This window comes from Pelobates fuscus, chromosome 13 (genome assembly GCF_036172605.1).
Source record: "Pelobates fuscus isolate aPelFus1 chromosome 13, aPelFus1.pri, whole genome shotgun sequence".
Lineage (NCBI taxonomy): Eukaryota > Metazoa > Chordata > Amphibia > Anura > Pelobatidae > Pelobates > Pelobates fuscus.
The window spans coordinates 21277495-21292404 of NC_086329.1; the positions used below are offsets into that span (position 1 = coordinate 21277495).

At 43.3% G+C, this 14910-nt stretch overlaps 1 protein-coding gene across 1 annotated transcript; it reads right to left on the reverse strand.

The window, feature by feature from the left end:
• Positions 1 to 169: 169 nt before the first annotated feature.
• Positions 170 to 12554, reverse strand: SNW1 (SNW domain containing 1). Its single transcript, XM_063439638.1, has 14 exons — positions 12480 to 12554; positions 8845 to 8998; positions 8010 to 8171; positions 7481 to 7576; positions 7097 to 7203; positions 6468 to 6572; positions 6231 to 6300; positions 5219 to 5284; positions 4510 to 4626; positions 3612 to 3753; positions 2744 to 2840; positions 2527 to 2644; positions 1420 to 1583; positions 170 to 713 (listed from the first exon to the last, which is right to left on the reverse strand). Exons 1-14 carry the CDS (start codon positions 12491 to 12493, stop codon positions 518 to 520), a joined length of 1608 nt encoding a protein of 535 aa, XP_063295708.1. The 5' UTR covers positions 12494 to 12554; the 3' UTR covers positions 170 to 517.
• Positions 12555 to 14910: the final 2356 nt, after the last annotated feature.

Below are 14910 nucleotides of genomic sequence, written 5' to 3' on the forward strand. Positions count from 1 at the left end.
TATATTTAAATATGCCATACAGGGTTTGTCTCCAAAATGTGTGTGTATTTATTGGGAAGGTGTCCCTTCTCACACCCCTCCCAAAAAGAAAGCCTGCAGTAAGTTATAACCTCGTTTAGGTCACAAAGTGAAAAATGCCATTAGATCTTAACCATTAAAGAAAAATCAGTTTTTGTTTTGGGACATTCATTTATTAAACAAGTGCTCACTTCAGGGAAGGGGGGGGGGGGGGGAGAGTTAGTTTATGTACACAAATCCCTTATGCTCCCCAGTTAGGTGTCTTGTTAGCATTGCAAGCTTGGTAGTAGATAATACCCTGCCTTTGAAAAATAATATATAAATCTATATACAATCGGGACCTGTAGATTCTTACCTTCCTGTCCTGTTTCTTTACACAAAACCTAAAGGTAGATTTGGAAAATACATTTCTCCTTTTAAAAATGTGTCTTTAAAGAAAAGGGCCCTACTACATGACCATCCAGCAGAGTAACCAGTCCTATATAAGGAGCAGGGCTCCTCATTCTTTTCTGCGTTTCTTTCCATCATGATCATGTTCCTTAGCACGGCCACTGTCGGGACGCTTAGATCCTCCGTGCTGCTTGGCTTCTTCCAAGAACTTGTCCAAGCCAAAGGGATCTTCTTCAAACTGAACAGGTCCTCCCTCCCGCCGCTGCCGGCGGTCTGAGCCAGAAAACTCTTTGTCAGGAACAAACCTGTAGAAAATATATAACATTGAAGATAGAACCTGCAAAATTCCCACTAGTACTGGCTAAGATATATATATCTCATACAGGCTGCTCACTACCTCTGAGGACATCATAAAATCTTCCAATCACATATGAATTCATATTCTAAGAGTATACAACAAGTGTGGCCAAATTAATCTGTTTCTATTTCCAAACCTAATCCAATAACCTTAAATACATTCTCATTTGATAACATTTATTCCGGCACTAGCGTAATGCCCCTGGGATTACAAGAAGTGAAACATACACATTCCAGAAGATGGTGCTTCTATGATTTCTTTAATCTCTGCATGCCTAAAAACACAGACATGAGCAACGGAGGTATGCATACATACCATGACTGCTTCTATACAAACTTAATATTATATAAATATATATCAGCTTTCCCCCCCTACTGTTTATTACTGAATGCTGAAGTATTTTTTAAATAACCTGGTAGTGAAGATATTAGCTAAAATAATCCTTGCATGATTCTTAAAAATAGACAGATTAGCATCATAAAGCAATCCATCTTGTTTTAATAACCAAGACACATGTATTAGAATTAAGAGTCCAATTTGCAGACGTTGTATAGGGTTGTTACTCATTTAGGCACATGATCTCACACCATGTGAAACAACTATAATAAACTTTATTCTCTCCTACCAGACAGAACTTGCTCTAGTTCTCTCACCTGTTAGTTTTCATCAGTGTATCCAGATCAGCACCATACACATCATTGTCTGTATTCTTGCTGGGACGGTAGATGTTCTGTGCCATTTCTTTATTGCTTCTCCACGGCTGGTCATAAACGTTATAAACCTCATCCTCTCCTCCTGCAAACCCACTGTCCATGCCCTTAAAAGAGAATACGGAATGGAAGGTTGTTAAATTTAAAGATTATAATAATGAAATTAACAAAATGCAAGGATTATGCAATATATACGTAAAGGAACACTGCAGGCAATAAACTGCTTTATCTCATTGAAGTGGTAATAGTGTCTAGAGTCCCTCAGGTGCTGTCATTGCATTCAGCATAGAACCGTTTTTAATGATTTAACGCAAAAAAAAAACCCAGCAACCAATCCCCTCTGTGCTACTTGGGATAATTCAGAAGCATTCGCATATGCAACAATAGGCAGCTGTGATTGGTTGAGAGTGTCAGCCTATCTGTGACATTGCTGTTATGAATTCTCCTTAGCCATATGCTCCCCAGTGGGGTTGGCGCTATGGGAAGCCAGGGATCCCATTCACTGATAATGCTCGAAAATGATTTAACAATGAATGACTGAAGGGACAGTGCTAATGGACTCCATGCATTGTATCCAGTTCAATGAAATAGCTATAGTGCCTACAGTGTCCCTTTAACTGAAGACTCACATATGCCAAAACAGATGCAACAGTGGAAATACATCTTTTTACACCCCCGGACGTTTAATGCGCCACAATGCCTACATTACGACTCCAATTTAGATGTGAGATACTGCACTAAAAGCTATTTTATCAATAAAACTCCAGCTAAACTATTTTCACCTGTAACTTTGGCTGCATAAAATGACAAGAAACCTATTAATTTCGTACCAGTCTTTTTGGCTATCAAATTGCAACAACCACTAAGCAACTGACATCTCCACCGCCTATTATTTTGAAGTCTCCCACAGACGAATTCTACTGATTCTTAAATTATCAAGATCCAACTGGAAAAATGAGAAATTATATCCAACATCTGTGTCAGCGCTGAGATTGTGGATCAACATCTAATTTAATGCAGACCTGGTGTAAATACATAGAGAAATCTTACCCTGCTCTGGTTGAAAAGTCGCTGGTCATACTGAATGTCATTAGATGCCCGTTGGTTGGGAATGCCCAGAGCAATTTGTTCACTGATATCTCTATCCTCGTTTCTCTGCAGTTTAGGCCTAATGAGCAAAATAAAAGTAAAAAAAAAAAAAAAGAAAAGTTTTGAGTCTAATCATCAAGGTCCCTGGTTAGACATCTCGAACATAGTATGTTCTCACCTCCTGTCTGGAGCCGCTCGGGAGAGATTACGATCATGCTGTCGCTCTTTACGTCTGGTGTCACGGATTTCATTCCTCTCTCTCGCTTCACTATCCTCTGCAGAAGAAAATTTGCAAGGTTACTATATATATATATATATATATATATATATATATATATATATATATATATATATTTGTTTGAAACACACTGGGTGTAAAAAAACTTTTATGCATTAGCACAAAGTGGAGTTAACAAAATCTGCAAAATTAGTTCAGCATACTTTTTTTTTTTTTATCTTCTGTTTTAGGAATTGGCTGATATCCATTCGGCATTAAGTATACTATTCTTTATGTGACTCACTTACCTCAGCTGCTGCAGGACATTTTATATTGACATTTCAGTTTTCAGTCGATACAAACCACAAACTGAAATGCAGGTTATCATACAACACTTTGCCACCAAACTCTCCCTCCAGTATCTGCTCAGACGTTGGACACCACTGTAATTAGGAATTAGTGCACGGAGGATGGACCATTTTTATTATAAGCCCGCTCACCAGCTTCACACTGCATGTTTGGAAGCACATTGACTGTCAATGCTTGAGCTGCGCACATAAAAGTCATGGACATGCACATAAAAGTGACAGGTAGAAATGGTGGAGAGGCACGGTTAAGGGTGGCAGACTTAAGGCACCAGTCTTCCTGCATCAATAAAGACAACAGGTGTTACCGGCGTGAATGTGGTCTATGTAAGCGGCAGAGAATCCAATCTTTAACAGTTAAAGACAATGCTTTTTGGATCTTATTTTCACTGTTCATCGTTTGTTATATTACACACATTGTACTACTCTTCCAAAACCCATTACCCCCAGCTGCCGATTCCCACCTTTTTCTTCATGAGACTTTATCCCAGCACGGCGCTCTCTTGCAATCTGCGCCAGTTCCCGAAGCTTTTCTTCTTTCTTCTCTTTCTCCTTCTGCGCCATCTTCCTCTCAACCTGCGCTCGCATCTCCACAGCTTCTCGTGCCTGGGGAAAGACACTCATGATATATATACCATGTACAATACACATCCCAATGATGGTCTCGAAATACATCTGCTTTGTAAGCATCGACTCACGATCATTGCGTTTCTAAAGCCCTAACAGGATTATTCATAAAACCAGGACTTTGCAAATTGAGAAGAGATTCAGGTTTTTAGCAAACATCTCTGAGCTGGAAAATTTGTGGATTATTTTCTTGTGAAATATCCACAATTCCATGTTTACTGAATGCCAGTGTCAGGATGGCATGCAAAACAATAATGCCATTCAATAAACTGTGAATAGTTAACTGAATTTCCTGACCCCATTTCCAAGTTCCCTTAGCAATCTCCAACTATTTAAAGTACAGCTTTTCAGACAGTGTTCTGGTTTGGATCTAAAAGAAACCAATAAAAGAAACAGGTGTATCACTTGGACAAGGATCTTAAAGGAAAAATAAAACAGCCATATTTGGCCGTGCAATAGTCTATTCATATCCTAAGCTTTTGCTTAGGCCCATTATACAAGCCAATGAATTGTTTTACAACATATTCTTGTGGAATTCAATCATTCTCTGATGCAGTGTATAGAGCAGGCTTTTTGTCGTAAGATATCTAGAATGAAAAAAATCTTGTATTGCAGCTGAAAGAATTATAATGACAAAGACACTCCTAACATGCCTGTAATATTGCAGTTGCTGAAATGACTATCACAGACATTCTGTTCTTGTTAGTTTGACACTTGACGGTCAGACACACATACCTTTCTGTCTGCAATGTACAAGGCTTCAGCCAACTTGGCAAAGTTTTCATTGATATGAACAGTTTGCAGCCCTCGGCCATCTGCTGCTAAACGCTTATCCAGTGGTATAGTGTAACCCTATGTTAAACAAAGGAGAGAGAAGAAAAAATAAATTAGTGTTTATTTGACCATATAACAAGAGTATCTACAGTTTGAATACAAATACCAAAGCAATCATTTAGTAAATTCCTTCAATCCACTAATAGTTAGCTTAATCTGCAATATGATGATAGACTAGCCTTCAAGCACATTTGCAGACAATCTGGCAGGACTATATATAGAGAGCAAACATTTGTAATATTTACTTTTTTCTTTAAATTAATTATATGTTTGCTCTGCTTTGTGTTGTAAGAAATTTAGCCAAAGCACTAAGAAACATTTGTATTTAAAATCAGAAATTAATTATATCACATAAATGTAATAATTGATCAAACTACACCACATTAATGGGAAACACTAAAATACAGCGGTCTCCTACTGCATTAAATATAACTTTATTTCCTCTGTATTAAATCCAACAATACTGAAAATAAATACTTGTTTTAAATTGAAAATGTAAGCCAGCTCCTTGATGGTGTTGTCAGGCAACTTGATAATTTATGAGCCACCTGATGGCAACAGCATTTCTCTATACTTCCTATATTGGAGTACACTCTAGCCTTGACCTTACTTTGGCATTTTTCCAGTTGGAGATACACGGAGGGATTTTCCATTCTTGCTGTTCCTTGACAGTCATCTGAAATATGAAAAGTTAACATTAATACATTTTGCATCACAGCTGAACAACACACAAGTGCTTTCCATGATATTGCAGGTAATTTGGAATGTTACCCTACAAATGCAGTGCACAGTCCGGCACACTCGCTGATACAAAGGTTTAAAATAAACAGGCAGGTAACATGAATGTGGCACGGATTCTAAGAGGCGATGTACAGAATAAAAGAGGGGACATCAAAAGAAGAAAATGTCCCCAACTAGAGGGATTTATAAGTGATTGAGAGGAGCTACAAGAGGCACTAATTGAATACATTTACAAAAATGCGATGAACTATAACAATGCAGCCTCTACGAGACAAGTGACATTTGTTGCACAGATACAGAATTAAAGGAACACTATAGTGTTAAGAATAGACAGCTGTATTTCTAACACTATAGTGTCCCTCTGCCCCCGGAGCAATCAAAGGGGTAAAAAAATAATAATCTCAAAACACTTACCTGATTCCAGTGCTAACTTCTCTCGGAGCTGTCTCTATCTTCAACTCCTCCGAAAGTCAGCGCGAGAGGAAACCTAATGCACATGCACAGCAAGCTATGCTCACGCATTAGGTCTTCCCCAAAGGAAAGCATTGAATCAATGTTTTCCTATTAGGATTTGCAAGGCGCTGTTAAACTCCGTGAAACTGCAGGGAGCATCTCAAAGGGCTGCATGGTAGACAGCCACTAGGGGCAGTCTTAATACTTTAATGTAAACATTGCAGTTTCTCTAAAACTGCAATGCTTTCAGCGGGGTTAAAGGGACGAGGGCACTGCACACAGACCACTTCAAATGACATGAAGTGGTCTGGGTGTCTATAGTTTCCCTTTAAATCTACAGTATCTGTGCACTTGTTAACCAACTAACTTAGGGACAAATATGACCCTTTGGACATTAGATCAATTTGATCAGAGAACACAACACTTACCTTCCTGCTTGGAGAATGCATGACGGGGGCTGGAGGGGACGGGGGACCACGTGGGATCTTTTTGTTAATTCTACAAAACAAAAAAACATGTTAGATCCTCCCCCAGCACATTTCAACACAACCCACTCAGCTGTTACACTATATCTATTGGGACTCCTTTAATAGGACATTATGCCTTTTACCATAAAGTGCTCAAAAAGAACACTGAATAAAAAAAATAAAAAATATCCAACTCACTTGAAACGAGGTGGCTCCATTGGATCCTTTTGCATTTCCACCATTCGTATTACCCTCTGTTTGGCACCAGAATTGAACGCGACACCCTGCTGCGATGGAGTGTACCTATAGGGAGACAAACATGCAGATTATGGTCCACACTCATCATTTGCTGACTATACAGTGAATACACCAAGTTTATGAAAGTATAATAAGCAGAACATGTGTGCAGATAGAGTTTGTGACATTTACTAGGCTTCATCCAATAAGATGCCTTAGTTCATAGTAGTGGGTTGAAGGCACCTTCTGTACCTTAGGTATACCAGGCTATTGCTGGACCTCAACCAACTCCAAGGAACTCAGTGGAATCCAATCAACTTCTGGTAATTTCATGATCACATGATCTATATGAATATGTATGAATGCACATTATTAAATAATGCAGCAAGTGAAAAATAAATTAAACCAAAAAAATATGCCCAACTATTTTAGGTCACAAATGTACAAAATCTGAGAAAGAGAAAAGAAAAAAAAAAAAAAAATCAATAACAAAGGTTAATAAAAAGCAAATGTGAAATGCCATCTCCGTTAAATGTATCCAATGTCTTTTGTGCAAATTATTAATAGCTTCAGTATTTATGCCAACTTACCTGATGTACTGTGCTGGTGCCAGCTTGTCTGCTGCCCGGACTGGCATGGCGGCTGCTATCTTTTGGGATACAGCCTTATCCAGAGCCTGCCGGGTTTTCTCTGTCAGCTAAGCGTGGGGGGGAAAAAAGCTGATGGTTAGTGTATATGGCCGCCACACTAGATTCAACAATACATATAATATTATGGGAATACTTTGCCCTTTTACTTAGTCAAATGGTGGCACTGCCCTCATCTTTCACATAGAACCTGCACTCTCTGTCCAAATATCCATCCTCTATCTGTATGAATTGTGCACCTGTCCCAATATTCTGACCCTCTCTCTTGAAATGGTTTAGGATAATTCCAGTTTAACAATCCAAAATTGTGAATAAATGATACATTACCTCTTTAACTGCTTCCTCGTCAGGTCTTTGTAAATCGGGATCATCTTCATTCATCACTTCTTTAGGTAAAAGGTCTGTGTATTTGCTAAAAATAACCTGTAGCACAAACAAATCTGGGATTAGAGTTAGGGCACTTGAATCACAGACAAGACAATATGAATGGTATACACTCATTTCAGCGGTCAAAGACAATGAAGTACACATTGAGGTCACCGTTCTCACAAGCATACACAATAAAGAAGGAAAGACAGAAATATTCCTCTCCACTGGAAGAGCATGTTATGCCTCTACAACTCTTTATATTAAGAAGTGTTTCCATATTTTACCCCTAAATTCCCTTCCACCCAACATTATGTTATTTATGGATACCCTTTTTCTTCATGAAACAATACTCTTGTACATTTATATCTAATTATGTGTGCAGACGTCTACCATTTCTTGTTCAAAGTCTAGAAACAATGTCGATGCAACGTTAATGTAAATCTTCTCTTTCCACATAAAAAGCCAAAGACTTGGAGTTCCTCCTTACCTTATCCTTTGATTGCCCCTGTCGAGCGATGGCATCATATTTAATCTTTCCCTCTGCATCAACCTGAACAGCCAAAGCATTGGACACACGCTTCTTTTTACCCATGTCCAGTGGGTACTGTGCCACATGAATTTCTGGGAATGCGCCTCCATCTCCGAAATCCTAAGCAGAGGAAAAGACAGTCAGATTAAATGAGAAATACCTAACACCCTTCCAAAAGCATCACTAAAGGTAAACAACCCCAATCATATCTTCCTTCAACACCTTCACATTAGGAAGTTTATACACTAAACAACGAATAGTAATACGTTGAAAAAAAGATTTAAATCTTTTAAGTGCTGCAAAATTTTGTGTAGGCTTAGCTATTATAGTCTAATACATGCAAATTAAGTTTTCAGTCGACACGTGACTGTTATAGCGAGTAAGCCCTACAGTTGTGTAAGCATAACTGCTAATAATTTCCAGTAGCAGACACGAGATACACAGTATTAAAAAGTTATTTACATTTAGCATTTGCTAGTTTCAAATAAGCTCTTGTGCTTAGGTTTCCACTTTCTGCAGATTGTGCCCCACCAGAGACAATATTAAAGACATCATGGCATTATTTCTGATAGTCCCCCAATGTTGCAGGTAACTCCTAACGCCATAGTTTCTGAGTTCCGCCGCTTAAGATATTATGTTTGACAACTTGTGCCTTTGCTAGTGCAGATTTAGTCACATAGAGGGGCTTGTCTCCTTTAGATTTTGGGCTCAGTTAGCCAGACACCAATATTTTCTCTAGCTACAATATATGTAATTTTTAATAAAGTTTCCTTTCTGGCAAGAAGCAACGTACCTCAAGAGCCCGCGGAACCCAGCCCTTTCGATGTCCGTATGGAGGTGGCTCTCTTCGTGATGCAACCAGTGCTGTCTGGCGTGACTTCTGGGCTCTTATCTTCTCCTCTGCCTCCAGCTGATCCTGAGACAGCTGTGTTGGAGCTGGCAAAAAACTGTGGGGAAGAGGAGAGCAATGTGAATAATAATAATGCGGCACACCACTTTCTTGGTTCAGTAGAAATTAAAATGTCACTATTCTCAGTAAATTACATTCTAAAGAAAAGATGACTATTAAAAATAGGTCAACACATCTGGCTCAGGCAGTGCAAAGGAATTTAACTATTATAATACCAATGTGTGCAATGTGGCACGGATACATATACCCGTATTATACTAAGGAAGGAGGGAACTTCAAACATGCTGGTTTGACACTTTCTAAGCAGATACTCAAGCAAGCATGGAAAAGTTGTGGATGTGTGTTTTATTCCTGACCCGCTTTACTCCTAATCCCAATAACATATATTCAGATAGCCAGAACAATGGATCTGGCAATGCATTAATATTTTCTTTAACTATTTAAATAAACAATGAGCAACAGATATTTGTAGCTTTTTTTTTTTTAAATCTCAATAGTGTTTTCTTTAATTGAAACCTTGCAGTGCGGTCTGTATATTTTCACGGGTGTATCACTGCTGACGAAATGACTGAGCACACGTGAACCGGAACAGCATTTTGCCCCAAATGTGTATGCGCACGCCAGCGGAGGCGTCTCGGGGAGACACATTTGCCCACAAAATGTTTACATTGCAGGGTTAACAACTCTGGTGGCTGTCTTCCAGAAGCACTTATTCTGCAACAACCAATGAAATATAATTTGAGCAAATGCAGCTCATAGGAAAGTAATTGACTATACACATGTGGCACTTGCCGCGCACCTTGTGACCAATGCTCTGCTATGAGGAGCATTGAACTCAACATTTATTGTGGAAGTGACACATCTAGAATGACATTCCAGGCATCAGCATTGAGAGGGACTCGGAGCTGTAGGAGAAACTATCCTTTTCTGTTTTTTTCACAGGTGAAAGAGTGATATCCCTGAATCTTAATATGCACTGGGAGACTATAGCATTCAGAATATAGGTTTGCTTTCATAATGCTATAGTGCCCCAGTAGTAGGGAGTATGAGCTCCAGTAGGTGATCCATGTAAATGAGAGCATCACCCAAGTATCAGGAGTGTATGTAACACGCGTAACGTACATCTATTAAAACGTAATTCCAAGTATAAACACAATTTATGTTCTATGTGTATAGGTTAGGATTCAACAAGCTACTCTCCCTGCTGTTAGTTTATAATTGATGCATTTTCAAAACATTGCAACCCAACAGATTTTATGACCTGCCCTGCTCAGCCCGCCCCCCACTCAGCCAGGCCCTCTCACTCCGCGCCCCGCTCAGACAGGCCCTCTCACTCCGCGCCCCGCTCAGCCAGGCCCTCTCACTCCGCGCCCCGCTCAGCCAGGCCCTCTCACTCCGCGCCCCGCTCAGCCAGTGCCCCGCTCAGCCAGTCCCCCGCTCAGCCAGTCCCTCTCAGCCAGTCCCCCGCTCAGCCAGTCCCTCTCAGCCAGTCCCTCTCAGCCAGTCCCTCTCAGCCAGTCCCTCTCAGCCAGTCCCTCTCAGCCAGTCCCTCTCAGCCAGTCCCTCTCAGCCAGTCCCTCTCAGCCAGTCCCTCTCAGCCAGTCCCTCTCAGCCAGTCCCTCTCAGCCAGTCCCTCTCAGCCAGTCCCTCTCAGCCTGTGCCCCTCTCAGCCTGTGCCCCGCTCAGCCTGTGCCCCGCTCAGCCAGTCCCTCTCAGCCTGTGCCCCGCTCAGCCAGTCCCTCTCAGTCTGTGCCCCGCTCAGCCAGTCCCTCTCAGTCTGTGCCCCGCTCAGCCAGTCCCTCTCAGTCTGTGCCCCGCTCAGCCAGTCCCTCTCAGTCTGTGCCCCGCTCAGCCAGTCCCTCTCAGTCTGTGCCCCGCTCAGCCAGTCCCTCTCAGTCTGTGCCCCGCTCAGCCAGTCCCTCTCAGTCTGTGCCCCGCTCAGCCAGTCCCTCTCAGTCTGTGCCCCGCTCAGCCAGTCCCTCTCAGTCTGTGCCCCGCTCAGCCAGTCCCTCTCAGTCTGTGCCCCGCTCAGCCAGTCCCTCTCAGTCTGTGCCCCGCTCAGCCAGTCCCTCTCAGTCTGTGCCCCGCTCAGCCAGTCCCTCTCAGTCTGTGCCCCGCTCAGCCAGTCCCTCTCAGTCTGTGCCCCGCTCAGCCAGTCCCTCTCAGTCTGTGCCCCGCTCAGCCAGTCCCTCTCAGTCTGTGCCCCGCTCAGCCAGTCCCTCTCAGTCTGTGCCCCGCTCAGCCAGTCCCTCTCAGTCTGTGCCCCGCTCAGCCAGTCCCTCTCAGTCTGTGCCCCGCTCAGCCAGTCCCTCTCAGTCTGTGCCCCGCTCAGCCAGTCCCTCTCAGTCTGTGCCCCGCTCAGCCAGTCCCTCTCAGTCTGTGCCCCGCTCAGCCAGTCCCTCTCAGTCTGTGCCCCGCTCAGCCAGTCCCTCTCAGTCTGTGCCCCGCTCAGCCAGTCCCTCTCAGTCTGTGCCCCGCTCAGCCAGTCCCTCTCAGTCTGTGCCCCGCTCAGCCAGTCCCTCTCAGTCTGTGCCCCGCTCAGCCAGTCCCTCTCAGTCTGTGCCCCGCTCAGCCAGTCCCTCTCAGTCTGTGGCCCGCTCAGCCAGTCCCTCTCAGTCTGTGGCCCGCTCAGCCAGTCCCTCTCAGTCTGTGGCCCGCTCAGCCAGTCCCTCTCAGTCTGTGGCCCGCTCAGCCAGTCCCTCTCAGTCTGTGGCCCGCTCAGCCAGTCCCTCTCAGTCTGTGCCCCGCTCAGCCAGTCCCTCTCAGTCTGTGGCCCGCTCAGCCAGTCCCTCTCAGTCTGTGCCCCGCTCAGCCAGTCCCTCTCAGTCTGTGCCCCGCTCAGCCAGTCCCTCTCAGTCTGTGCCCCGCTCAGCCAGTCCCTCTCCGTCTGTGCCCCGCTCAGCCAGTCCCTCTCCGTCTGTGCCCCGCTCAGCCAGTTCCTCTCAGTCTGTGCCCCGCTCAGCCAGTCCCTCTCAGTCTGTACCCCGCTCAGCCAGTCCCTCTCAGTCTGTACCCCGCTCAGCCAGTCCCTCTCAGTCTGTACCCCGCTCAGCCAGTCCCTCTCAGTCTGGACCCCGCTCAGCCAGTCCCTCTCAGTCTGGACCCCGCTCAGCCAGAACCTCCCAGTCTGTACCCCGCTCAGCCAGAACCTTTCAGTCTGGACCCCGCTCAGCCAGTCCCTCTCAGTCTGTACCCCGCTCAGCCAGTCCCTCTCAGTCTGTACCCCGCTCAGCCAGTCCCTCTCAGTCTGTACCCCGCTCAGCCAGTCCCTCTCAGGCTGTACCCCGCTCAGCCAGTCCCTCTCAGGCTGTACCCCGCTCAGCCAGTCCCTCTCAGGCTGTACCCCGCTCAGCCAGTCCCTCTCAGGCTGTACCCCGCTCAGCCAGTCCCCGCCCCCCATGCGAGCTCTCAATCCCTGACCCCCCGACCTATTACAGCACATACACCCTATCCCACGCCGTATAATCCCCCCTGGAACAGTATGTTTATTCAAGTCCCGGCGCCTTCGATGGACTCACCTGGCGAGCGCCATCTTCACAGACGTTCTTTACACACCGGAAGTCTGGCTTTGGCGAACCGGATGTGGAGTTGGCCATATCTATTTCCGGTTTGTTTTGCCCGTTGCCGCATTGAATGCCGGGAGTTGTAGTTTTCTCTGCTAGTTGCTCTGTGTGGTAATTCATGGGGTATTGGGGAGAAGTTTGAGCATAGTTGCAGTTTCTGCTTACTGACTGAGGTTATGGATATAAGAAGTGGCTAAAATAAATTAGGTCTGGGCTATTCACAAAAAAAGGTGTGAAGTATTAACAATTAAAAGTGAAATTAAGAATATGGACCAAAAATAGCCCAACAGTAAACATAGTAGACTTGGAGCGTTTTTCCAATTTGACTTTTTTTCCCCTAAAATTTGAAATTCATTTTAAATATTTCTCCTTTTCTATTTTTTTTTTTTTTAGATTCTTAATTTTGTTTTGTTTTTTTGTGTGTGTGTGAAATGGCATGTATTGTACTGCAATGAGAGCGGCATTGTTACTTCTCATTTTTCATAAAAATTGAATTTGATGGTAACTAGAACAAACTTGAACATCCGAGTGAGGAAGTAGAGCACCCCCTCAGTAGAGCAACGTAAATCGCTGGTGACAACTTGGGGTTGGTCATCTTGAAAGGGGATAGTCAACCTGGCATCAATGTTCTTTGCCAAAACCACTCATGAGTAGGACAACATTTCTATGTGATTAAATATTTGTTTATGGAGGTTACAAGAAGATGCTGGTCATCTGAAAACCATAGTTCCCACAGAACACAACACCATCCTAGGATCTCCAGTGAAGAGGAAAACTGAGGTATGCTTTATATTTGGAGTGTACATCTGTGTCTAAAATTGTTGAAGGGCCACACCAAACACCATAGCCACCATAGCATGCTGTCGTGGTGTCATAAATGCCTTGGTGCCCTTCCAGTGGAAGTAGTCAAACCATTTAAGAATGGTTTGACAGCTTACCAGGAGTCCACTGTGCGCCATGTGCCACATCCCCTCGATCCCAGAAACCCCTGTAAGGAGTTTCCAATAGCTCCCCTGAACTAAGCCCTGCCATGCAGGTTTGGCTCATTTGTCGAGCGATATTGGGGTACTGTGGCATAGTTGTGGGCTTAACACAATATGGCCATATGGTGGAACTGAATCCCCATATTTGTTTGCCGAGATAGGTATTTTTAAGTAGAGCCCTGTAAAATATAAAATGTTATGTTTGTGTGTGCTCCGTTCAGTAATCTGTAGCACCAATGCTGAAAAATGTATATTCCCGGTGTGCCCTCTATTTCCCTTTTTCCCCAATGAATTCCATCCAAACGAAGGCATATTTGATATCACTAATGCCGAAATAGTCACTTGCATACTGATCAGAGTGTGTTATTGTGAGACAGTCTGTGTGAGTTTGTGTAACTGATGTATTGTGATCAGAGTGTGTTATTGTGAGACAGTCTGTGTGAGTTTGTGTAACTGGTGTATTGTGATCAGAGTGTATTATTGTGAGACAGTCTGTGTGAAATTGTGTAGCTGGTGTATTGTGATGAGTGTGTTATTGTGAGACAGTCTGTGTGAAATTGTGTAGCTGGTGTATTGTGATGAGTGTGTTATTGTGAGACAGTCTGTGTGAGTTTGTGTAACTGATGTATTGTGATCAGAGTGTGTTACTGTGAGACAGTCTGTGTGAATTTGTGTAACTGGTGTATTGTGATCAGTGTGTTATTGTGAGACAGTCTGTGTGAGTTTGTGTAACTGGTGTATTGTGATCAGTGTGTTATTGTGAGACAGTCTGTGTGAGTTTGTGTAACTGGTGTATTGTGATCAGTGTGTTATTGTGAGACAGTCTGTGTGAGTTTGTGTAACTGGTGTATTGTGATCAGAGTGTATTATTGTGAGACAGTCTGTGTGAAATTGTGTAGCTGGTGTATTGTGATGAGTGTGTTATTGTGAGACAGTCTGTGTGAAATTGTGTAGCTGGTGTATTGTGATGAGTGTGTTATTGTGAGACAGTCTGTGTGAGTTTGTGTAACTGATGTATTGTGATCAGAGTGTGTTACTGTGAGACAGTCTGTGTGAATTTGTGTAACTGGTGTATTGTGATCAGTGTGTTATTGTGAGACAGTCTGTGTGAGTTTGTGTAACTGGTGTATTGTGATCAGAGTGTGTTATTGTGAGACAGTCTGTGTGAATTTGTGTAACTGGTGTATTGTGATCAGAGTGTGTTATTGTGAGACAGTCTGTGTGAGTTTGTGTAACTGGTGTATTGTGATCAGTGTGTTATTGTGAGACAGTCTGTGTGAGTTTGTGTAACTGGTGTATTGTGATCAGTGTGTTATTGTGAGACAGTCTGTGTGAGTTTGTGTAACTGGTGTATTGTGATCAGTGTGTTATTGTGAGACAGTTTGTGAGTTTGTGTAACAGGT

Excerpts from the sequence above, each read along its gene's own strand:
- SNW1 (XM_063439638.1), bottom strand. Across the intron at positions 3,754-4,509 it reads TGTACATTGCAGACAGAAAG|GCACGAGAAGCTGTGGAGAT; the intron begins GTATGTGTGTCT and ends GTCTTTCCCCAG. Across the intron at positions 2,841-3,611 it reads AAAGTCTCATGAAGAAAAAG|AGGATAGTGAAGCGAGAGAG; the intron begins GTGGGAATCGGC and ends TTTCTTCTGCAG.